The sequence below is a fragment of the Lynx canadensis genome, chromosome A2, assembly GCF_007474595.2.
Source record: "Lynx canadensis isolate LIC74 chromosome A2, mLynCan4.pri.v2, whole genome shotgun sequence".
NCBI classification, from domain to species: Eukaryota; Metazoa; Chordata; class Mammalia; order Carnivora; family Felidae; genus Lynx; species Lynx canadensis.
This window is the reverse complement of record NC_044304.2, coordinates 9,707,402-9,731,633: the sequence shown is the minus strand read 5'-3', so window position 1 is coordinate 9,731,633 and position 24,232 is coordinate 9,707,402. Positions and strand designations below refer to the sequence as shown.

General features: G+C 55.2%; 1 protein-coding gene across 3 annotated transcripts in view; it reads left to right on the top strand.

The window, feature by feature from the left end:
* ADGRL1 (adhesion G protein-coupled receptor L1) overlaps nt 1–13,084 on the top strand; it is a 41,632-nt gene extending 28,548 nt beyond the window's left edge. For 2 of the 3 annotated variants that reach the window (XM_030302101.1, XM_030302094.1), the window contains 19 exons: nt 1,857–2,657; nt 3,456–3,770; nt 4,462–4,565; nt 4,870–5,055; nt 5,382–5,420; nt 5,613–5,796; nt 5,969–6,091; nt 6,581–6,795; nt 7,095–7,265; nt 7,713–7,922; nt 8,018–8,238; nt 8,447–8,513; nt 8,950–9,041; nt 9,597–9,765; nt 11,082–11,210; nt 11,396–11,492; nt 11,585–11,713; nt 11,887–11,904; nt 12,327–13,084. In XM_030302101.1, coding sequence (XP_030157961.1) covers nt 1,857–2,657; nt 3,456–3,770; nt 4,462–4,565; nt 4,870–5,055; nt 5,382–5,420; nt 5,613–5,796; nt 5,969–6,091; nt 6,581–6,795; nt 7,095–7,265; nt 7,713–7,922; nt 8,018–8,238; nt 8,447–8,513; nt 8,950–9,041; nt 9,597–9,765; nt 11,082–11,210; nt 11,396–11,492; nt 11,585–11,713; nt 11,887–11,904; nt 12,327–13,069 — 4,013 coding nt within the window. In that variant the 3' untranslated portion in view covers nt 13,070–13,084. Of the gene's footprint in view, nt 1–613; nt 699–1,856; nt 2,658–3,455; nt 3,771–4,461; nt 4,566–4,869; nt 5,056–5,381; nt 5,421–5,612; nt 5,797–5,968; nt 6,092–6,580; nt 6,796–7,094; nt 7,266–7,712; nt 7,923–8,017; nt 8,239–8,446; nt 8,514–8,949; nt 9,042–9,596; nt 9,766–11,081; nt 11,211–11,395; nt 11,493–11,584; nt 11,714–11,886; nt 11,905–12,326 lie in introns of all 3 variants that reach the window. The other variant, XM_030302118.1, reaches the window with a different exon arrangement.
* Nucleotides 13,085–24,232: the final 11,148 nt, after the last annotated feature.

Genomic DNA, 24,232 nt, shown 5'->3' with positions numbered 1-24,232 from the left:
GCGGGACACAGGGCGCAGGCCAACCCCTCAGGGCACTGGGGACAAGGAGATGGTGGAGCCCTAGGGCGCAAGCCAGGATCCCTCTGGTCCCTGCTGACGTCTGTGTCCCAGGCTCCCCTCCCCCTCCTAAAACGGTGTGCTCCTGGCTGCTTTGTGCCCGGGGACCCTCAGGCCAAGCCGTCCCTGATGCTGTGAAGGGAGGGCTGGACATCCCCCCACCCAAGCCTGGTGAAGAGGCTGGACGTGGGGGAGTGAAGAGTGGCGCCTGTCCAAGACCCTCTTGCCACCGGGGCTGCCCCCCAAGCCCGCACCAGGTCCCAGCCCTCCCTGTTCCCCCTGGGGCCAGCTGCTTTGGTGACAGGCCAAGCAGGAGCAGAGAATTCACTGCAAACCCTCACCCTGGCCTGTGTGTGGGTTCGGCCAGCAGGGAGGTGAGAGGGAGGCCCGGCCATCCTGGAGGGAGGGGCGTCTGGACATCCCCGCTCCTGAGTCCAGACCCCTACCGGGTCGGTGAGGGGAGGCTAGGAGTAGGTGGCACCGGGGTGTGACGGGGCAAGGGTGGGCAGGCCAGCGGCGGCCAACGAGATGCAGTTGAGGTTTTCCTCCTTTTCAGGGAATGGGGGGGTGGGGCGGGGCCCCCCACCTTTCTGACATCAGCGGTGCCTTGGTCCCTCCTCCCGAGCCGGGGATGGTCGCAGGTAAATCGGGGTCCGGGGCAGGGGAGGGGGCGGGCCGGCTGGGGCGGGCTGGGTCTTTATCCTAGCTCCTGGTTCCCTCCCTTGCCCCCTCTGAGCTGGACCTGGGACTGCCCCCCCGAGGGACCCTCAGTCGGGCCTGGGCCTTGGAGTGAATTCTCTGCTCACCCCTCTCTCCTCGCCAGCACTAACCCTTTCTTCCCAGGTGGTCTCCAGCGTGCCTCCCTTGGAGCCAGGACCTCGCCGAGGCCCCCCCCACCTTGTCTCTCTTCCCTCCACGCAGCTCTCCTTTCCCCTCCCCAACTCTCCCGGGAAGCCCCCTCCTTTCCCATGTCCCCCAACCTCCCCCCCCCCTGTGCACCAGTGTCAGTGTCTGCTGCTGAACAAACCCCATGAGAGACCTTGCCGGCTGGGGGCAGGGCGGGGCACCATCAGGGAGGGGCTGGATTTTTCCAAAAACCCTTCCTCACCTGCTGATTTTGTGGGTACTGGGTGGGGGGTGGGGGCACAGGCTGCATCGGGAACCCTGGGTGCCTCCTCCACCCTGGAATAGGGGGGCACTCCTGACACCCACTGTGGGTACGGAAACATCACTCTACCTTGCAATTTTTGCGGGGGGTTGGGGGAGAGGGGAGAAAGAGTTAAAAAAAAAAAAATCTGTCCTGGTGTGGTTGGTGAAGGATGGGACCCTCGACCCATAGCTCTTCCGTAGGAGGCTGTGACAATGGTAAAGGAGCAGGGCACGGAGTCCCTGGAGCCTCAAAGCCACCAGTGGCTGCAGTGAGGAGATCTTTCCGCCCCCACTTAAGGCACACGAAGACGACTCTGGGAGGGCTCTTGCCAAACCCTTTATCCCCAGCCTGTGGGGTCTCTAGCAGCCAGGGAAGGAGAGGGGTACCACCACCCCACACACTAACCCTGCTCTTAATGGCCTCCAGGGTTGACCTCTCCAGGGAGAGGGGCAGCTGGGCAGGGCAGGGGTCCCAGCCCGGAAACCCCCTTCCCATCACCAGCCCTACCAAGCAACCGTGACTGCAGCAGCAGGAGGGGACAGCCTGGCTACCCAGGCCGCATGACCAACTTGCCTCTCTCTTTCCCCCTCCCTCGCCTCTGCGCCTCCTCTCCCCATGTCTTCCCCGCCCTCCCATCCGCCCGGCCCAGTCTTCGTGTGCCCAGGGACCCTGCAGAAGGTGTTGGAGCCCACCTCCACGCACGAGTCGGAACACCAGTCTGGCGCCTGGTGCAAGGACCCGCTGCAGGCGGGCGACCGTATCTACGTCATGCCCTGGATCCCCTACCGCACGGACACGCTGACCGAGTACGCCTCGTGGGAGGACTACGTGGCCGCGCGCCACACCACCACCTACCGCCTGCCCAACCGCGTGGACGGCACGGGTTTCGTGGTCTACGATGGCGCCGTCTTCTACAACAAGGAGCGCACGCGCAACATCGTCAAGTACGACCTGCGCACGCGCATCAAGAGTGGGGAGACGGTCATCAACACCGCCAACTACCACGACACCTCGCCCTACCGCTGGGGGGGCAAGACCGACATCGACCTAGCCGTGGACGAGAACGGGCTGTGGGTCATTTACGCCACCGAGGGCAACAACGGGCGCCTGGTGGTGAGCCAGCTCAACCCCTACACGCTGCGTTTCGAGGGCACGTGGGAGACCGGCTACGACAAGCGCTCGGCGTCCAACGCCTTCATGGTGTGCGGGGTCCTGTACGTGCTGCGCTCCGTGTACGTGGACGACGACAGCGAGGCGGCGGGCAACCGCGTGGACTACGCCTTCAACACCAACGCCAACCGCGAGGAGCCCGTGAGCCTGGCCTTCCCCAACCCCTACCAGTTCGTCTCCTCCGTGGACTACAACCCTCGCGACAACCAGCTTTACGTCTGGAACAACTATTTTGTGGTGCGCTACAGCCTGGAGTTCGGGCCGCCCGACCCCAGTGCGGGTAGGCTTGGCTGCCCTGGGCTCTGCCTCCTTGGTTGCTTGGCGTGGGGTGGGGGTATACTGCGTGCTGAGAGCGGGGAGGTCAAAGCCAAATAGCACGGGACAGAGGCTGGTCTCAGCCTCTCAGTTCGTCGTCACGGCTTATGGGGCGGGGATCGTTCCTGCCTTTTTACGTAAGGTGCAGAAACTGAAGCACTGGGAGGGTAGTAGGGGCGTGCTTACTTCTCTGCCGGTCTGTATCCAGGGCTCTGTGCTCCTAACCACTAAGTCACCCCCTCCGCCTGGCCCAGGGGCCTGCGCACTTTGGGCCCAAAATCTTGGGTGAAAGCCTGGGGTCAGTAAAGACTCCAGGACTGAGTGTCCCTGGGCAGTCTCATTTTGCTCTCTCAGCTGCCCTCAGCCAGCTCTGAGCAGCCCCAGGGAGCCCCATCTAATCCAACCTCATTGGCAAAATGGGGATCTGAGGCCTCCACCAGGATTCGGCCAGGTCACAGAGGCCGGAGAGTGGAACGGGGATGGCAGGTGGCTGTGTTGTGACATCCTCTTCCTGGCCTGCGCTCTCTGGTTGCTCTCTCACACCGCAGGGTACACTCAAGTGGATTTTTACTGCCTTTTGATGTTTCTGGTGGTCTTGGGGGTAGAGAGAGGCCAGGGGAAATCTCCCAGACCCAGTGGGGACCAGGACATCCTCCCACTTTAGGGAACATGCTAGAATGCCAGAGACCCCGTGCCTGGGCACACCACGGCAGGACCCCGGGCACAGGGGTGACTCTGCCTTGGATACCCTCTTCGCTTCCAGGCCCAGCCACTTCCCCACCTGTCAGCACGACCACCACAGCCCGACCCACACCCCTCACCAGCACGGCCTCGCCCGCAGCCACCACCCCGCTCCGCCGGGTGCCCCTCACCACACACCCTGTGGGTGCCATCAACCAGCTGGGACCTGACCTGCCTCCAGCCACAGCCCCAGCTCCCAGCACCCGGCGGCCCCCAGCCCCCAACCTGCACGTGTCCCCAGAGCTCTTCTGTGAACCTAGAGAGGTGCGGCGGGTCCAGTGGCCGGCCACCCAGCAGGGCATGCTGGTGGAGAGGCCCTGCCCCAAGGGGACCCGAGGTGAGTACAGAGGCTGCGGCCGCCTCACTGTGGCTGGCCTGGGGAGTGGCCAAATCTGGTCTGGCCGGGGAAGGGGTCGGGAACGTGTCCGCCACTCAGCTTGGCCCAGGCCCACTCCCTTGTGCACGTTCCACGCCCAAGCATGGGCTTTCTGAGGACAGGGGTCACGCCTGACCTCTGCAGCTGTGCTCTCAGGGCACAGGAGCAGCTCAGTGAGTCCCCCTGCCCTGTCCCCTCTTGCAGTGCCGGGCAGACCGTGAAGGGAGCCCACAGGAGGTGACTTGGGCCCTGGAGCAGCCAGTAGCAGCAGCACAGAGAGCAGCTCGAGTGCCCTGTGGCCGGGGGGAGGGGGTGGGGGGGGACAGGACCCTGTGCTCCAAGTGGAGCGATCCAAGGGGAGGGTCTGAAGAGGCTTCAGGGAGAGGGAGGGCTTCCAAGATGGACTTTGCTAGAAAGTTCCATTTCTGGTGGGCAAAGATGGAAGGAGGAGGAACCAAGAGGGGGAGCTGAGAAGTGAGGGGTGGCTTACGTCACCTCAGAGTGATGTCTCTCTTGACTGTCCGGCCCTCCTCATGTCTGGTCTTCCGTGTTTCCTTCACCTACTTGTTCTCTGTTATCTCTTTTCCCTGCTGTGGCCCCTTCTCCTCTCCTTCCCTGTGGCTCCCTTCTCTGTTCCTGTCTGTCCCTGCAGGAATTGCCTCCTTCCAGTGTCTACCAGCCCTGGGGCTCTGGAACCCCCGGGGCCCTGACCTCAGCAACTGCACCTCCCCCTGGGTCAACCAGGTGGCCCAGAAGGTACCAGCAGCAGCTGCCCCTTCCAGACTGGCACATTTGCTTGCACACTGGGCCCTGGGTGGCCGGGCACAAGGCGCACTGGGGGCAGTAGAGCAATTGGGGAGACAGGCCGGCAGGTCTGGGAGCCAGGACTGTGTGGGGTCCCCTCCCTGGCCTACTGCGGGAACAGAGACGGATGGGGAGGGCAGAGGCCAGAGAGAGAGGGAGGAGAGGGGCCAAGCAGGCTGGGCATGTTAAAAGGGAACATGCGGGAAGCAGGATGGTCTCTGAGGTAGCCGGGGGCCCCTACTCCCACCTCACACAGATCAAGAGCGGGGAAAATGCAGCCAACATTGCCAGTGAGCTAGCCCGTCACACCCGAGGCTCCATCTATGCGGGTGACGTGTCCTCCTCCGTGAAGCTGATGGAGCAGCTGCTGGATATTCTGGACGCCCAGCTGCAGGCCTTGCGGCCCATCGAGCGCGAGTCAGCTGGCAAGAACTACAACAAGGTGGGGCGTGGCAGTGGGGCCAACAGGGTGGGGCAGTGCCCTGAGGGTTCAAGAAGAGCCAGCCTGGTACCTCCACGCTGGACTGCCACCCATGGTGGTCAGAGAGGACCGGTCCTAGGCATGTTGGATCTTCCTCTCGAGTTGCCCTGGATGGTCCTTAGGGTTGGGGGTCCCTTAGGAATAGGTCTTGCTCGTGGCCCAGCCCTGGGTCGGTAACAGCTGCGGAAGAGCAACCTATCTGGGGCCCGGACGTGTCAGCCTGGGGGGCTGGGCGGGGGGGGGCGGGGGGAGGAGGGAAATGACAGCACCTCTCTCTCTTTTCCCAGATGCACAAGCGGGAGAGAACCTGCAAAGACTACATCAAGGTGAGGCCCAGAGGGCTCCTGCTGGCCAAGGCCGAGCAGCAGGGGAGGGAGAGCTGGTGAGACAGCCCTCATGGCTTCTGGGCACGCCCCAGGCAGCACTGGGGCGGGAGGCTGAGAGAAGGGATGCAGCGCCCAGCCCAAGGAACTGGAGGACGTGGGGGGAATCACAATGCCACCCCCTCGCCTGTGTAGGCTGTGGTAGAGACTGTGGACAACCTGCTGCGGCCAGAGGCTCTGGAATCCTGGAAGGACATGAACGCTACGGAGCAGGTGCACACAGCCACCATGCTCTTGGATGTCCTGGAGGAGGGTGCCTTCCTGCTGGCCGACAATGTCAGGGAGCCCGCCCGCTTCCTGGCTGCCAAGCAGAATGTGGGTGAGTGCTGCGGTCATGACCAGGGCAAGTTCAGGTGCAAATCTTGAACTGTGAGGGCTGCAGCCCAGAGACCACGGGGGATGCCCTGGCCTTGGGCCTCTTGCCATAGCTGGGCCTCTGGACTGGAGATAGACCGCAACCACATCTGTCCTGCCATCCCCTGTCCCCACAGTCCTGGAGGTGACAGTCCTCAACACCGAGGGCCAAGTGCAGGAGCTGGTGTTCCCCCAGGAGTACCCAAGCGAGAACTCCATCCAGCTGTCCGCCAATACCATCAAGCAGAACAGCCGCAACGGTCAGTGCCCAAACCCTGGGCTGGCATCCCTGCTTCACTGGCAAAAAACATCAGTTCTTAAATTTTAGTGGTTTTGAAGAATCCGAGAAAAGGGTGGGACCCACAACACACAAGACTGTCCTATATTCAAGCTAGCATAATATTTCAGGGGATTCGTGGAGTCCTCCCTCCCACCCCCCCCCCCCCAAAGCCCCACAGCACAGGAACTTTGCCGGGCTCACTCCTGTGTAAAAGCAGTCTACTCTCATAACTCAGGGAGGTCTGTCCCATTTGAGACTAAGGCTCAGAGAATGGGGATTTCCTCAAGGTAACACAGCAAATGAGGTGGGGCTGGGGACACGGCCCTGTCATTTGGAACCGTTTACAACTAACTGAACAATGGTACACAGAAGGGCTCCCCAAGCCCCCCTCACCTGGGCCACAGCCTGGCTCTGGAGGTCCTGCTGGCCGAGGACTGATGGCTCACCCTGCCATGCCCATCGTCCCCAGGTGTAGTCAAAGTCGTTTTCATCCTCTACAACAACCTGGGTCTCTTCCTGTCCACCGAGAACGCCACAGTGAAGCTGGCAGGTGAAGCAGGTTCAGGTGGCCCAGGCGGCGCCTCCCTGGTGGTGAATTCGCAGGTCATCGCAGCGTCCATCAACAAGGAGTCCAGTCGAGTCTTTCTCATGGACCCTGTCATCTTCACCGTGGCCCACCTGGAGGTGAGCTGAGTGAGGCATCCCCCTCCCTCTGTGGGGGTCCCACCACCTTCCATGTTCCCAGCCTGCATATTCTCCCCACTATGTGTTCACCCACCCCAAGAACAAATTACGATCCCTTTCTGGGACGCCGGTCCCCCGGCCTCCATCTCAACAGCTTGGGCCATTTGTCCCCGGAGACCCCAGACCGTCACCTGGAGCCCCGGCCCCTTTTCTCATGCTTGTCACCATCCCGGGAGCTGGGTGTGGGGGCCGGAACGGGATTCCCTGGACCTGACTTCCCGGCCGCCACCACACGACAGGCCAAGAACCACTTCAATGCTAACTGCTCCTTCTGGAACTACTCGGAGCGTTCCATGCTGGGCTACTGGTCAACCCAGGGCTGCCGCCTGGTGGAGTCCAACAAGACCCACACCACGTGTGCCTGCAGCCACCTCACCAACTTCGCCGTGCTGATGGCCCACCACGAGATCGTAAGCTGGCTGGCGCTCCGCTCCTCTGGGCAGGCCCACCTGCTCTCCTGGCCTTGCATGGCAGAGAGAGCACTGCATGGACAGTGCAGGGAAGGCCAGCTTCGTGGGCATGTGGGCAGGAGGGGGGCCACCAGTCTTGCCTGGGGCATGAGGCCGTATGTCTGGTTCTTTCTGGTCACGGTCCCACCTTCTCCCTTCTCTGGAGAAGCAAGTCGGTGTCACCTTCGTCATCTCTCCACAAGCCTTCCAGAGCATGAGGAAGCGAGCGTGCCAGCCGCAGAAGGGTGGGGGCCGGCGAGCCGGCCAGGGGGCAGAAGGCCAGATGGGCAGCACTGGTGGTGCCCGTGACCTATGGCCTTGCTCGCCACTAGTACCTGGCTGAGCCCAGAGCGAGCCTGGCTACGCAAAGGCCACAGGTGCTGAGTGCCCCCCCCCCCAATCCCCCAGTACCAGGGCCGCATCAATGAGCTGCTGTTGTCGGTCATCACCTGGGTGGGCATCGTGATCTCCCTCGTCTGCCTGGCCATCTGTATCTCTACCTTCTGCTTCTTGCGGGGGCTGCAGACTGACCGCAACACCATCCACAAGAACCTGTGCATCAACCTCTTCCTGGCTGAGCTGCTCTTCCTGGTCGGGATCGACAAGACTCAGTATGAGGTGGGCTGGGGCTCAAGGACAGAGGCAGGCGGGAGGAGAGGCGGCGCCGGCCCGGGTGGCTCCTCACCTGTGGTCCCCGTCCCCGCTGCCCCCAGATCGCCTGCCCCATCTTCGCTGGCTTGCTGCACTACTTCTTCCTGGCCGCCTTCTCCTGGCTGTGCCTGGAGGGTGTGCACCTCTATCTGCTGCTGGTGGAAGTGTTTGAGAGCGAGTACTCCCGTACCAAGTACTACTACTTGGGGGGCTACTGCTTCCCGGCACTGGTGGTGGGCATCGCGGCTGCCATCGACTACCGCAGCTATGGCACCGAGAAGGCGTGAGTGTTCCTCCTCCCACCCCCCACCCCCAAGTCTTTCCTCCTGCCTGGCTCTCTGCTCAGCAGTACCTCTTAGGCCAGGACCCTCAGGGCACTGGCCTCCCTCCTCCTGAGATCTAAGGCCACAGCAGAGTCCCTGGGGACTAGGATTGGGGAGGGGGGAGGGCTTTCCCGCCTCTTGTCTACCCCAGCCCCACTTCCTTTATAGCTGCTGGCTCCGAGTGGACAATTATTTCATCTGGAGCTTCATCGGGCCAGTCTCCTTTGTTATCGTGGTAAGTAGGAAGGTGGTACCCGCCAGTACCACGTCTCCGTTCTTCATGCAAGCTAGCCTTGACCCCTGAGCACCCCCCCACTCCCCCCGAGCCTTGAGAGGGCTGGTTTGACCACCATCGAAACCGAGCAGCCAACCAAGAGGACAAGAGCATAGCAGGTCCGTAAAGCTCCAGCACCGAGGCCCATCCACCCAGGCACTGTGATTTGAGCCCCTGCCTGTGTCAGGTGTGGGCCCTGTCCTCCCAGCAGCAGGAGCCACGTTAACAGTTGTTACCAATCAGCAGACACCTGAGCACAGGTACATTGGCAGAGGCAGCCCTGAAGAAGGAGGGTTGAGACTAAGACTTGGCCAGGAGCTCACAATGGGAGGTGGAGGGACCCCTAGCCTAGCCAGTACCACGTGTAGCCTAGCCCCTCCCCTTGTCCCACCCCCAGGTGAACCTGGTGTTCCTCATGGTGACCCTGCACAAGATGATCCGGAGCTCATCTGTGCTCAAGCCCGACTCCAGTCGCCTCGACAACATTAAGTGAGCAACCCTTCTGCACACCCCTGCCCCTGATGTCTCCATACTGGGCCTGGCCTCTCCCAGGGCTTCCTAAAATGTGGTGCTCTCACTTTCGGTACCACACGATGTGATTTTAAGGACAAATGTGGTGTTTTATTGTGCCTGTTATATATCTACTTAATGAGTATTGGAAAACGCGGGATTTAACACATCTAACCTGTGCTCTTGGAGACATAGCTGGTTAGTGTAAGGCTAAGTGCAAAAGGTAAGTCCACCTCAAGGAAACGTACAGAGAAATAGGCAGCAAAAGACAGTTTAAGGGTCTGGAAACACGGACCAAAGGGTGAAGGCTAATGACTGACCTTTGCAAAACCCCAAACCCCGACCTCGGGCCCGGGCTGGTTGAAAGTACGGCTGTGCAGGCCATTCCCCCCGAGGCCCACGCATCCTAGGTGGGTCTTTGCAGACGGCATCGAGGCTCGCCTGAAGAGGGACACGCAACGCAGCAGGGCTACGGGGCAGGGTTTCTCCACTGTAAGGGACTTTGATATCCCTTCTCCCTCTCCCCCTCCCCAGATCCTGGGCCCTGGGGGCCATCGCGCTGCTCTTCCTGCTGGGTCTCACTTGGGCTTTCGGCCTGCTCTTCATCAATAAGGAGTCGGTGGTCATGGCCTATCTCTTCACCACTTTCAACGCCTTCCAGGGGGTCTTCATCTTTGTCTTTCACTGCGCCTTACAGAAGAAGGTGAGGTCAGGGCAGGGGTGCAAGTGCCTGCCTTCTGCAGTGGCACTGTGTCTGCTGTGAGGGGAGAGCAGGCTTGGGGTCAGGAAGGATTTAGGCAGGGGTGAAGATGGTTCTGGAAAAGAGCAAGATACGGCAACACGGGGGAGCAAGAAAGCAGGACAGGTCTGGGGAGCTGGGAGAGCACAGGGCAGGATTGTGACAGAGGACCAACTTCACCCCCACCCCCCAGCGTGGGGCACAAATCAAGGGTGTAGGAGGGAGAGGACTGAGTACCACCCAGACAGAACGTTTCTACTTCAGTAGTTGGGAGATGAACTGTGAGTTTTGTGGTAACAGTTTCCTTTTCAAATGTGTGAAAATCTGAATCATGAAGAAATATATATATGAAGGAGATCACAGAAGCAGACAAGTGTGGAGAGGGTGTACAGGCAGTAAGCTCTAGACGAAAGTTGGGGAACCTGAACCAAGGTGTTTGTAGACTTCGTCTTCAAGGGAGTAGGGAGCCCCAGACAGTGGTGGGGGCAGGTGAAGCGGGGAAGGCTGAAGCAGGGGACAGAGGAAGCAGGGATCACAAGATCGCTGCTGCAAGACCCTGGGGCCTGCGTTGGATACGCAGGGACAGTGTGACCCCCTTGCCGCCCCCGTGGCACACAGCCAAAGCCAACATCCTCGCACAGCCCCCACTTCACGCACAGTGACAGCGACACCCTTACAGCCGCCGCAGGCTCGCGCATTCCTACCCGGGCCTCCCTCTCCTCCCCTCCAGCCATGCTCTCCTCTGCTTTCTCTCGAACACCTAGACACGGACCCTCCTCAGGGCTTGTCCCTGCTCCTCCCCACATATCCACAAGGTCTGCTGCCTTATTTCTTTCAGATCTTTGCTGAGAGGGCTCCTCAGGGAGGCTCCCCCTGGTCTATTTGAAATCACAGACCCCACTACACCCCCAACCCACAGCACGGCCCAACCCCCTTCCCAGTCATAGTTGTCTGTACAGCACCTGACACCATCAAACATCCCACACGACATGCCGACGTTTGCATCTACGTGTGTCTCTGTCTACCACGGTACTAGCTCTCAGAGGTAGAGCCGTGGGTCTGATTTGTTCTATGCCATTCCTGGGGCCTAAACTCTCCCTGGCACACGGCACATGCTCATTAAAGATCTGTCGTGTGAACAAATGAGAAACCCAGCAGTGGCTGTGGAGAAAGGAGGTTGGGCCTGAGCAGCGAGAGAGGCTGGCTGGCCGTGGTGGGACGGGAGACGGAGAGGCTCACGGGGCACCCGCTGCCAGCTCCCTGTCCTCCTCCCCACCCAGGTGCACAAGGAGTACAGCAAGTGCCTGCGTCACTCCTACTGCTGCATCCGTTCCCCCCCCGGGGGCGCTCACGGCTCACTGAAGACCTCAGCCATGCGGAGCAACACCCGCTACTACACAGGGACCCAGGTATCTGGGCCGGGGCCAGGGCACCGGGCAGGGCTCCCTGGGGCTGAGTGTTGCACCCACAAGCCTGAGAGGCAAGGCAGCACTCAGCCCGGGTCCCTGGTGGTGCTCGTCAGGCGAGTGACCTCAGAAAGATCCTGGAGGGTGGGCGCCCCGGGGGGCCCCTCACGTCCAGGCTATGTCCCCAGAGCCGAATCCGGAGGATGTGGAACGACACCGTGAGGAAACAGACGGAGTCCTCCTTCATGGCAGGCGACATCAACAGTACCCCCACCCTGAACAGAGGTGAGACAGCATCCCTCGCCCTTCACTTTATCCCTCAAGGTTCTTAGATCAGTGTCTCTGGGCCACCTTGTGACCTCTGACGTCCCGGACAGGTACCATGGGGAACCACCTGCTGACCAACCCCGTGCTACAGCCCCGTGGGGGCACCAGCCCCTACAACACCCTCATTGCTGAGTCGGTGGGCTTCAATCCCTCCTCGCCCCCTGTCTTCAACTCCCCAGGTGAGAGCACCCCAGTACAGGAAGAGATCAGCAGCTCAGGTCGGGGAGTGTGAGGTCTGCATCCCAAGGGTCTCTGCTTGGGGCATCCTCATGCTTCCTGAACTGGAGCCTGGGCTTGACTTCCCAAGCACACTCTCACCTTCTCTCTTTTCTCTCCTCGCTGGCACCTGCAGGGAGCTACCGGGAACCCAGTAAGTGTGACTTGCCTGGTAACGTTTCTGAGGCTGGGAGGAAAATGTGATGGTGGCCTCCTGGGATGACCTCACTCAGGGAGAACTCAGGGTGCCCCCCAACCCCCCCCCCCCCACATACAGCCGGAGGGGGTTATATTTGGCTCTCAGGTAGGCAGTGAAGGTGAGGAGTGTCAGAGCACAGGAAATGGAACCGGTCACACAGAACTCTTCACATAGCCTCTATCTGAGAGGGGACCCGGAGAGAACTGGTCCCCACCCCCTTCCCCAAACCTGCTGCTGGGCTGGCGTCCCCTCTGCCAGTGAGAAAGAATGGGAATGGGAGAGCTCAGCCCAGGGGGAAGCAGGCACCCCCTCTCCCGTGTGCCCATGCCCCTGTCGCCGCCCACGCACCTCCTGAGCCGATCCCCTTTTGCCTGCAGAGCACCCTCTGGGAGGCCGGGAAGCCTGTGGCATGGACACACTGCCCCTCAATGGCAACTTCAACAACAGTTACTCCTTGCGAAGTGGGGATTTCCCTCCAGGGGATGGGGCCTCCGAGCCACCGCGAGGCCGGAACCTGGCCGACGCTGCCGCCTTCGAGAAGATGATCATCTCAGAGCTGGTACACAACAACCTGCGGGGCGGCAGCAGCGGGGCCAAGGGCCCTCCACCACCCGAACCCCCCGTGCCACCTGTGCCAGGGGGCGGTGGCGAGGAAGAAGCAGGCGGGCCTGGGGGTGCTGACCGGGCAGAGATCGAACTTCTCTACAAGGCCCTGGAGGAGCCGCTGCTGCTGCCCCGGGCCCAGTCGGTGCTGTACCAGAGCGATCTGGATGAGTCGGAGAGCTGCACTGCGGAGGATGGGGCCACCAGCCGGCCCCTCTCCTCCCCTCCGGGCCGGGACTCCCTCTATGCCAGCGGGGCCAACCTGCGGGACTCGCCCTCCTACCCGGACAGCAGCCCCGAGGGGCCCAGCGAGGCCCTCCCACCACCCCCGCCTGCGCCCCCCGGTCCCCCCGAAATCTACTACACCTCGCGCCCACCGGCCCTGGTGGCCCGGAACCCCCTGCAGGGCTACTACCAGGTGCGGCGGCCCAGCCACGAGGGCTACCTGGCAGCCCCAGGCCTCGAGGGGCCAGGGCCCGACGGGGATGGGCAGATGCAGCTGGTCACCAGTCTCTGAGGGACCTCACGGACCAGGGGCTGGTGGCCCAGGCCAGGGAGGGAACCCTGGGTGGGGCTCTGGTGGGAGAGGGAGACTCATGGAGGCAGTGGCTGGTGGGCCACTCTCTCCAAGTACCCGTCGGCCGTGGGCCCTCTAGGCCCCTCAGGAGTTCTGCCATGGGGGCCTGTGGTGCAGGGTTCACAGACAGGGTTTCCTACCGGCCACGTGCACCAGCTCGAATTGGGGGAAGTGCAGTGAGGAGAAGCCAAGAGGTCCCCAAGGGAGTAAGGAAGGAGAAATTGGATGGGTGCAGCCCACTCTCTACTTCCCCCTCTCCCCTACCTTCCTACCCCCTGGAGGGAAACGAGGGCTTTGGTTTCCTTGGGCCAAGGGCCCTGCTGAATGGAACCCGTCCGCTGCTCCTCTCTCTGCACCTGGAAATGCTGCCAGCTGCACCAGGAAGGAGCAGTGGGAGCAGACAGACAGGTTCCTCCTGCACTAGTTCCCTGCTCCTTGGAGACTGGGGCCTCTGGCCCAAGAGAAGGCCCCAGGGCGGGCGGAACGGGCAGTTGTGGCTGCTGGTTTAAAGGTGGAACTTTCTCTGAAGCTCCTTCCCTCCTCTGCTCTTCATCCTTGCCTCCCCAGCAAGCCTGCCCATCAGCCTCCTCAAGTGCACCCAGTGACCCCCTCCCTTGGGGTGACTCCTGATGAAGCACAACTCCCCGCAGGGCCCCCAGCCCACAGGGGTGGCCATATTTGGGCAGTTCCCAGTCCTGTGGGCTCGGCTAACTGGGGAGCAGATTTTGGGTCTGGATCTCCCTGGGGAGTGGGTCCTGGGCTTGGATCTTTCCCTAGGGGGCCATCTTACCCCTTCCTCTCTCCTCCTCCTCCCCCATTGCTGTAAATATTTCAACGAAATGAAAAAGACAAAAAAAAAAAAAAGACAAAAAAAAAAAAAAAAAAAAGGAAAGAAAATCTCATCACTTGAAGCCACCGGGAGCCTGTGGCCCAGCCAGCCCGGGGCTTTCTCCGGAGCAGAGTGGCGCCGCCGGGCCCTGGCAGCCAGGACTTCTCCGTGTATGTGTGCATCCCCAGCCGGGGTGGGCGGGCCGCCAGAGCAGCTTTTTACAATCCAGAGACAGAAAACAAAATCTAGAAGTAACAGCGAAACAAAGAACCTGTTTCCTTCCCGGCACTGTTTCTGTCGCCTCTTTCCCTGCTCCGCCTGTCCCTGGCCTCAGTCAGCCCTCCTGGGGCGTGTACCTCACTGCCTGCCCCAGGACCGGGGCCTGTCTCCCCCTCCCCTCCCCACTGGCCCGGGGGAGACACCCTCACACCCAAAGATGCTTTTGCCAAGATGGCTGCGCTGTCCCTTTGAGTTCCTGCTTCTTGTATATTGCTTCTGGGACTCTGGGCCGAGGAAGAAGGGACTGATTTCCCACCTAGAGAGGTTGATGGGGGAAGGAAAGTGGAGGCAGCAAGTGGTGGGTGTGACCGGGAGGCTAGGAGTGGTGAAGTTGTTTTCTGTCTTGAGGGGGGTGAGGAGGGTATGCAAAGGTGAGAGATCACCTTCCCTCCCCTACACCCTCCTGCAGGGGACACAGAGCCAAGTACCAGGGCCTGCAGTCAGGACACCTTTGTATTGGGGGCTCTACCCCCAACCTATAGACTCTGGAAGCTTCAGGCTGGGGATGTCTCCTGAGTACCTCTTCCAGCACCCTCCTCCCCAGCCTCTCACCCTGGCCTCCCCTGCCCCAACTCTTTGAGGGTAGGGTAGTCCCATTGCCACACTAGCCCAGCCCTATCATTGCCATTCTCCCAGGGGTGGCCCTCCACCCCTATTCTGGCCCCCTTCTTGTCTCTTTTGCCCCTCTCTCTTTTCTCACAAGTGCCATGAGTTTTCAAACATCTTCGGGTCTCAGCCTGCTGCTGCCATAAACTTCTTTGGGTTAAGGGGGCGGGGGTGGGGGGGAAGGCTCTAGGGAGGAACTAGGGGAAAGGGACAGGTAGGTGGCTGGAGGAACCCTTTTTGCTGCTAGAAAGTCCCTCCCTTCTCCTGGGGAGCTGGGGCTGGCTTGTCCCCATCAGTTAGGGGAGAAGGGGTCAGACCAAAGATGGTGGTTTGTCCCATGTAGGGAGACAGGTGTGGGGAGAAGGCAGGTTTGGGTTCCATAGCTGGCTTTTCGGTAGGAAGGCTTAACCTCATTCAGCGGAAGAACATGGGTAAGTCTGGATGGGGAAGAGAGAAGTATAGGGACAGTCTTGCCCAGACAGCTCTGTGGCCTTCCTTGGTATCACTAGGCCAGGAACTCCACTTAGGAAGGGGCAGTTAGAGGTCTGTGAAGAGCTGGCAAGAGAGGAGGGACGATGGAGGAGTTGGTCAGGCGTCAGTCCAGCCAGAGCCAGAGGCTGCCTCTGCCACCAGTAAGAGGGCTGGAGAGCAGGCTTGGAGGGAGAGTTCCACAGGGGGTGGGTGCTGGAGGTAGGCAAGGAATCAGCTTTCTCTCCCCTGACCAGCCCTCCTTTTATCTCTCCAGATACTGACAATCAAGGGGAGAGAGGGTGTGGTGGGTCCCTAGGTTCTCATTCCAGCCAAAATCACCAAGGTGGAGTCCCAGGCCTCAGAGCTGCATGGCAGGGCCCCCTGGTGGGGTTGGACACCACTGCAGTCAAGTGCAAAGCCACCCCCGAGAGCCCAGGTGTCCCCTCACCCCAACCAGACCTGGTGCCTTGACACCCCACCCCAGCTGGGACAGTATAGAGAAGGAAGGGTCTTGGTTTCCTCTCCTACTCTCTTCCTTGGGCTCCTGAATTCATTTGCTTTTAAATCTTAGTATTTTTTGTTGTTGTTTCCCTGGCCTTCCTTTCTCTGTCAACACCTCTTTCCCTGTGTCTTTTTCACTGTCTCTGTGTACCTCTTCTTTCACCCTCAATATCTCTTGTGTCCATTCGGGCCTCCTCCCCTCTCTCCCATGCCCCCCAGTCCCTCCTTGGTCTCCTTTTCGATATGCCAAACCAATTTTGGGTCGAGTGCATTTAACGAGAACAAAACAAAAGGCTCATAACAAGAACGTTTCAGAAAAAAACAAAAAGTTTAAAAAAAATTGTTGAGTCAAAAAAATCAAACAATAAAGAAATTAAGATTTCTTGGAATGACAAGAGTGGCGTGACTCGCTGGGGGGTAAGAGGTGGGTGAGTGGATCTGCTCAGAGTGTCCCCATGAGGCTGACACGGTGAGAACCTGCACTGCAGCATTTTGAACCCACCGCAGAGGCCTGGCGAGTCACAGAATCCTAACACTCAGAGAACTTTGTAAGTTCCTGGGTCTGGCTGAGCACTTCAGGTGCAGTTTCTCTTTGAATCCGCATAAATGCTCTATGGGGGAGGTTATCAGATCTCCATTTTGCAGACGGAACCTGGCTTACAGTGCCTAGATGAATGCCCAAGTCTCTCTGGCCAGGCCACTGCATATCAAGTGTCAGAGAAGCCCTACCAGCTGTATTTCAGGCAGAGTGCAGGTACTGTATGCTGTGCCTGTCTCATTCCACCTGCCATTCCTAGACCCCCACATGCTGCTGGAACGGTGCATTTTCAAACGTGCCAAGGTGGGACCGCATCACGTGTATTGCACATTCTCAAATGCAGCTCCCAGTGCTCCGAGAGAGGAAGGACTATTCAAACAGTGCGAGCATCTCTCTGTGCCTCCCTCCCTTCAACATCTGCATCCAGGATGCCCCACTCCCGATTGTCTTCCCACCTCTCCAGCCACTCCTTCCCAGTTTGTGGCTGGTTCCTTCTCATCTCCTGACTCTTAACACCGGTGAGACCAGATACCTACACTCACTCCTTAGGAGATCTCAGCCTTGTTGCATGGTTGTACATAATAACTATAAACTGACAACTCCCAAACACAGAATTTCAGGCTGAACTTCTGCCTTGAGTTCCAAATTCTTTCGCATCCAACCTACCCCCCTCCACATTTCCCCCTAGGTGTCTGGCAGGACTTCAAACTTAACTTGTCCAAACCTGTCCCCCACAGCTCCTCTCATAGGCTCCCCACCTCAACTAATCGCAAATCCATCTGTGACTCAAGAATAAACCCTTGGAGGTTCCTCTGAACTTACCTCTTTGTTCAACCTCACATCTAAACTGACAGAAAATGGAATGGTGGTTCTAACTTCAAATTATCCACAGTTAATTCTTATCACCCTGGTTCAAGCCACCATTGTCTCTCATCACGACCACTGCAACACTCCCCTAACTAATTCCCTTGTCCTTCTTCAGGCTTTTCTCAACACAGAAACCAGAATGATCTTGGTAAGCACCTTGTCCCTCCTCTGCTCAAAACTCTCCAGTAACCTCTTCTCTTGCCCAGACAAAAGGCCAAAGTCAGCCCAACGGCCTACAATGACCTATGAGGCTCTACGACATCAGATCTCATCCCCATGGCTCTCCTCCTGCTTCCCTCCACTCTAGCCACGCTGGGTTCCTCACTGCACACAAAGATGCAGGCACCTGCCTCAGAGCCTTTGCCCTGGCCATTCCATAGCATTCACTTATTCTCCTGCAGAGAATTCTCCTGCTTATGAAAATCAGAGCTTCCCAAGCCACTCCATTTAAACTGCAATTGGCTACTCCAGAACTCCCTAAAACACATTTTGCTTCGTTGGTCTCCCATAGCACTCCTATCTAGCAAACTAAGAAACTTCTTTTGCTTGTTTATTATCTGCCTCCCCAACCAGAATGTAATGTAGAATGGTGTGTTTTTGTTCAGTGCTGTTCCCCAGTGTCTAGCACAGCATCTGACACACAGTAAGTGATCAATAAATATTTGTTAAAGGATGGAAAGCTGAAATGAAAGGGAGACCTAGAGTGAGCCTGAGACGAGAGTTACAAGTGATGGAACTGTGTGAATCGGCCATTTCTTCCACTGCTCTCGGTTCCCATGTGCCCCTCACTGCGCAATGCTGAGTTTAATTTAGCGCAGCCCTGAAACCTAAGTTCACTATTTTTGCTGGTACCCAACCCAAGAAAAGGCAATCTGCTCCTATGCTGGAAGAGGAGCTGATGGTACTGGACTTACTGAGACACTGTGAGCAGGTGTGGGGACTTTAAGGGTAATCAAATTTAACTACATATGATTCTGACTTCGTGCTCTGATTTTGAGATCAAATCCCAGCATAAGAGGAGGTTCTACAACACAACCAGCTCTTTCACCTCTGTGTCCTTTACTCTCCCCAGCACAGCACACACCCTCCTCTGCTAGCACAATCTCAATCTGCCATGCCAGATGCCTGTGACCCTCAGGTGGCTGTTAGTGGCACCCGTACATACCTGGTGCAGCCATCTGCACATGCCCAGGAACAGTAACACTTACGTTGACATTTATCACTTCCAAGTTCCTTCCTACAATTCACCGCATGTACTTATCACAAAGTATGTATTCTTATCCCTATTGTCAAATGAGGAAACTGAGCTTAGAGTGACGATGACCTACTCAAACAGGACAACTGGGCAGTTCAAAGTGTCTGCATCCCGCAGATGCTTTACATGCCATCCATTTTAATCCTTTCAGTGACCCGACGAGGCAGGTATTAGCCCTGTTTTATGGCTGCAGAAGCCGAAGCCCAGGACAGCTTATCCCCACGTTCACTTGGCTAATAAGAAAGAGCTGGACCAGGCCTCCATCTTGGTCTTCTGATCCCAGGAGCTGCTTCTAGGGATGTCTGTGCTTGGCTGCAACTGCCCACTCCCCATCTCTGTTCACCAACCCCATGTGGCACACAATACAGAGGGTTGACTATCTGGCTCCTCACATCACAGGAGATGCCCACTAAGCACACCACACTCCCCAACAGTCCCCACGTAGGTAGTATTAGGGCTGTCCAGAGCGGGCTGATGTGAGTCAAGCCAGAAGGACGGCCTAAATGCAGAGCCACAGAGGATTCTCTCCAGACCCCCAAAAGGCTAACGGCACTGGGGGCCTCCAACCCAGAGAAAACCTCCTCTGTCCCACAAACTCTCGGCAAGACCTGGGGAAGCCAGGCTGAGGCTAGTCCTCAATCCCCACAACATCCACAGGCTTATTCTGCTCTTCTCTTACCCCTTCAAACATCAGTCATGGAAACCAGCAATGAGGACAGGCCCCTGCTGCCTCCTCCCTCCCCCACTTATATCATGTTCACTGCACCAGGACTCTCCTTGACCGAAATCCTTGCAGCTGCTAATCTTTTCTATTTGTCCTGTCCCACTGTCTTCCACAACCCTCCACCTTCATCTAAGTGATCCCAGCCTCTCACAACTGAAGTCCTCATTGTAACCCAACCAGTCCTCTCCTGGGAATCAATCCTAAACAATCACAAATGCACATGAAAACTTAGCAACAAGAAGGTTCACTGTGGCCAGGCTTCTGTGAGTGAAACACAACAAATAAAATTTCAGCACAGAAAATCATTACATAAATCAGGCACATAAAACAATACATATAGCCATTAAATACAACGATGCAAGGGGCATCTGGGTGGCTTAGTCAGTTGAGTATTCAACTTTGGCTCAGGTCATGATCTCGCGAGTTCGAACCCCGCATCGGGCTTGCTGCTGTCGGCGCAGAGCTCACTTCAGATCTTCTGTCCCCCTCTCTCTCTGCCCCTCCCCTGCTTGTACTCTCAAAAATAAATAAATCATTTAAAAATAAATAAATGAATAAATTTTAAAGATGGTGCAGAAGAACATTAAATGACATGGAAATAAATTTCTAATAAGATTTTGTATAAAAATTTAGATATAAAAAAGATAAAGCATGACCCACCTTTTTGAATGACACTTATATACAAACAGCGCATAAACAGTTACATAAACGTGTGTATTTGTGCATGTGCACACACATGCATGCGTATATTGTGAAAATTAATAAAGGGAAACCTCACTAAAATGGAATCAAGAGGCCAGAAGGTGGAGCTCTCGTGCCCTATTGCCAGCAGTCATTTGCAGACCCAACAGGAAGAGATGGACCTAGCAAGTGGATACTACTTCCCTACCCCAGCAGGAGGAAGGTTTTCTCCCCGCAACCAATCCTCCCCCCCACCCCGCCCCACAAAAGCCCAGCTGAAGAGAGACAGATTAGATTAGTTCAGCCTATGAAAAGCCACTACACTTCGGACTGCCAGTTCACTCCAAAGCACTTTTGGTTTATAACAGCCTTCCCAACTTTCCCTTTTCTCTATAAGAGCATACCTCTCCTTTGTCCTTTAGAGTTGCCTATGGTAAGGTTTTGTCTGGTCACAGCTTGCAAGTCCCAAAATGCAATTGTCTTATTCCCAAATAAACCCGTTTTTGCTGTTAAAACTCAGTTTTATCCTTAAGGTTAACATTACATGTACGTATATGTACACACATATAACATCAGAATATAAAGCTATACTTCAGAATATGAACAGTGAGTAACTTACTTTCTTCCAATTCTGCATTTAAAAAAATTATTTCAGGGTCGCCTGGGTGGCTCAGTCAATTAAGCATCCGATTCGGCTCAGGTCATGATCTCATGGTTCATGGGTTCAGGCCCCGCGTCGGACTCTGTGCTAACAGCTCAGGGCCTGGAGCCTGCTTCGGATTCTGTGTCCCCCTCTCTCTCTGCTCCTCTCCCACTCATGTTCTATCTCTGTCTCTCAAAAATAAACGTTAAAAAAATTTTTTTTAGTTTTTTCATTAAGCATGTATTACTTTTGTAAAAGGAAAAAGTATTCGTGTGTCCTACTTTCTGTGGAATAACAAAAACCAAGAATAACCACTATCTCTGAAAGAATGAAGAACTAGGTGTGAGAACCAGCCCTTACAAAGATTGGTTCTTATGTGGTAATGTTTAAGAAAATGCGGTGTTGGCACAGGAAGACAAACAGGACCATGAAGAGACCCGTGACTGGATGCAAACTTGTTCTAGACAGAGGTTACAAATCACTAGAGAAAGGACGGATTGATCCAGAGGATCTCAAGGGTTTTGGTCTTGGGATCCCTTTACCCTCACAAAACTTCATGAGTGGAATTGGGAAGGACTAGGTGGAGCACAAAAGATTTGGGAGACAAAGAAAATACTCTTGAGACTATAATGACGGCACACATTTGTCCAAATCCACAGAACGTACAACACCAAGAGTGAACCCTAATGTGAACTATAGACTTTGGGTGATAATGATGTATGAATGTAGGATCAACTATAAATATGCCACTCTGGCGGAGATGTTAATGGTGGGGGAGACCATGCATGAGAAAAGGGGAGGCAGGGGGCATACAGAAAATCTCTGTACCTTACTCTCAATTTTGCTGTGAACCTGAAACTGCTCTTAAAAAAAATTAAGGGGCGCCTGGGAGGCTCAGTTAAGCGTCTGACTCTTGATCTCAGCTCAGGTCATGATCTCACAGTTCATGGGTTTGAGCCCCATGTCAGCTCTGTGCTGGGAGCACAGAGTCTGCTTGGGATTCTATCTCTCTCTCTGCCCCTCTTCCGTACTCACTGTCTCTAAACAAACACTAAAAAAATTTAAGTTAAAAAATAAATTAAATCTTAAAAAAAAAAAAAACTAATGAGAACCCTAAAGAGCTGTTGTTTATAGGGATAGGGATTATTTCTATGTATATTTACTAAATTAGAAATTACAACTGACAATTTTTTAAAAATTTGAATTAGCTAATAAATCAGGGGCACCTGGGTGGCTCAGTCGGTTAAGCGTCCGACTTCAGTTCAAGTCATGATTTCACAGTTCAAGAGCTGAAGCCCTAAACGGGGCTCACTGCTGTCAGCACAGAGCCTGCTTCCCATCCTCTGACCACCCCCTTCTCTCTGCCCCTTCCCCACTCATCCTCTTTCTCTCTCAAAATAAACATTTAAAAAATACATAAGCTAATAAATCCAACAGATGTTAACATAAGTCAGCTATTTTGTAAGACTAACTATGTTTTTAAAAACAAAGTAGTGAAAAGAATGGCATTGTTTTACGTTTTGTGAAGCTCCTAGTGTTTGGCCCAATAGAAGAGACCAGAATTCTCACACAGGTTCTGCAATCAATCTGTTGCAATATGCTGTCTTGGTTGAAATTCATAAAGGAAATCCAGCCTCACACAGATGCAGTTAGAAAAGGAGGAGTGAGATAGCCTTTTCAGCTAATTGGGGATATCCTACTTTGTTACTTACCAAAACTCAACAAGTAGTGGCGTGTTCAAGTTAGTTGTAAGGTCAGGGGCGCCTGGGTGGCTCAGTCAGTTGAGCGTCCAACTTCAGCTCAGGTCATGATCTCGCAGTTCGTGAGTTCGAGCCCCACATCAGGCTCTGAGCTGACAGCCTGGAGCCTGCTTCGGATTCTGTGTCTGCCTCTCCCTGCCCTTCCCATGCTCATGCTCTCTGCCTCTCAAAAATAAATTTAAAAATGTTTAAAAAATTAAGAGTTGGTTGTAAGGTGGAATATGAAACTGTATCAATGAATTTTTCATACTGTTACATTGAGCCCCCTTGGCCTATTGGAAAATACTGATCTACTGAATTACTATACAATATTTTGAAAATCTTCTTTGTTAATATCACCACTGATCTCATCAGAAAAATATCTTTAAATATTGCAAAGTAGTCAGGCTCATGGTGAATAAAAGTTTTCCCAAAGACTAAATTCTGCTTGAAAGCTCAAATTTTATCACTGGCAACAGACCATCAATGGTCCTCAAAGTGACCAGCTCCCTTCATTCATTTCTGAGAAAATATCGGCCAAATATCTTAACTGAATAACTACCGTCTGTCATTCTTTCAAGTAAAAATGGTGTTCCATGAAAAAAGGCACCAGTTCCACCTCTACTCAAACAACTGTACAAGTGCGCTTCCTCACCTCCCGTCGCTCTTCAGCAATAGACGTGCTCCATGCAAACTTCCCATTTCACCACACAGAATATTACAAAGACTCGTTCAGAGGCTCAGTTTTAACGCAATTACTACTTTTCATGGCTTCTTCAAGGACACTTTTAGGTGAAATCATTTTCACAATGAATGTGTGGCAGCAGCGAGGAATACAAGGACAACCGCTACTACCTTGTGGGGACACTGCACGGACTCCTGTGCTAAGGCACCAGCGGTTTTACCCACCGCTGCTTTTCTACGAGTTTTGCAGAGGACAACACTGTGCAAACGAGATATGGAGGTGACCCTTTAGAACCATTATGAAAATGGTTTACCTCGTGGATCCCCAGGGGATCACATTTTGAAAACCACTGAACTACTCAATAAAGGAAACCGGGACAACTGGTTTCTGTGTGGAAGAAACAAAAACACAGTCCCACCTCACATCATAAACAAAAATAAATTCCAGGCAGATTTTTTAAAAGCTAAATATGAAAAGTAAAACTTCCATGGAGGAAAAAAAGAGTAGATACAGGTTAAGATTTCTTAAGCAGGGCACAAAAAACACCAACTTTAAGTAGACTGATCATTCTGATAACATTAACATAGTAATAAAAAACTCTGAACTTCAACAGACACCATACAAATGAAAAGGCAAGTTTCAGATGTGAGAAGAACCATCTATACTCAATAAGATGAGGGCAATCCAGCAGGAAAACGGGCGAAGATATGAAGAGGCAACTCACAGAAGATAAAGGCTCAATAAACAGACATAAATAGCTCAATCTCACTGGTCATCAGGAAAATGCTAACAGAAACCGCTAATTTACACAAATCAAAAAACAGAAACGTAAAAATCTGACAGTACCAAGTATTGATAAGGACACTGGGCAATAGCAACCTTGCTGGGGGAGTAAGAACTGGAATGGTCATTCTGAAGAGCAAACTGGCAATATCTAGGAAAGGTGGATAGTCCCATAACCCAGTAATTCAACTCCTGATACGTATCCTAGGGAAACTCCTGCATGTGTGTACAAGGAGACATATACAGCAACAACCACTGAGGCACTGTTTGCAAGAGTAGAAAACAAGAAACAACCTAAATACTGAGCAAGAGGTAAATGGGTAAGGTAAGTAAACACTGTCCAACAAAACTTTCTGTGACCGTGGAAGCATTCTCTACCCATGCTGTCCAAATGTGGTTGCCATCAGTCACAGGGTGCCTATTAAACACATAAGATGTGGCTAAGGGTGACTGGGAATTGAACTTTGTATTTAATTTTGATTAATTGAAATCCAAATAGCCA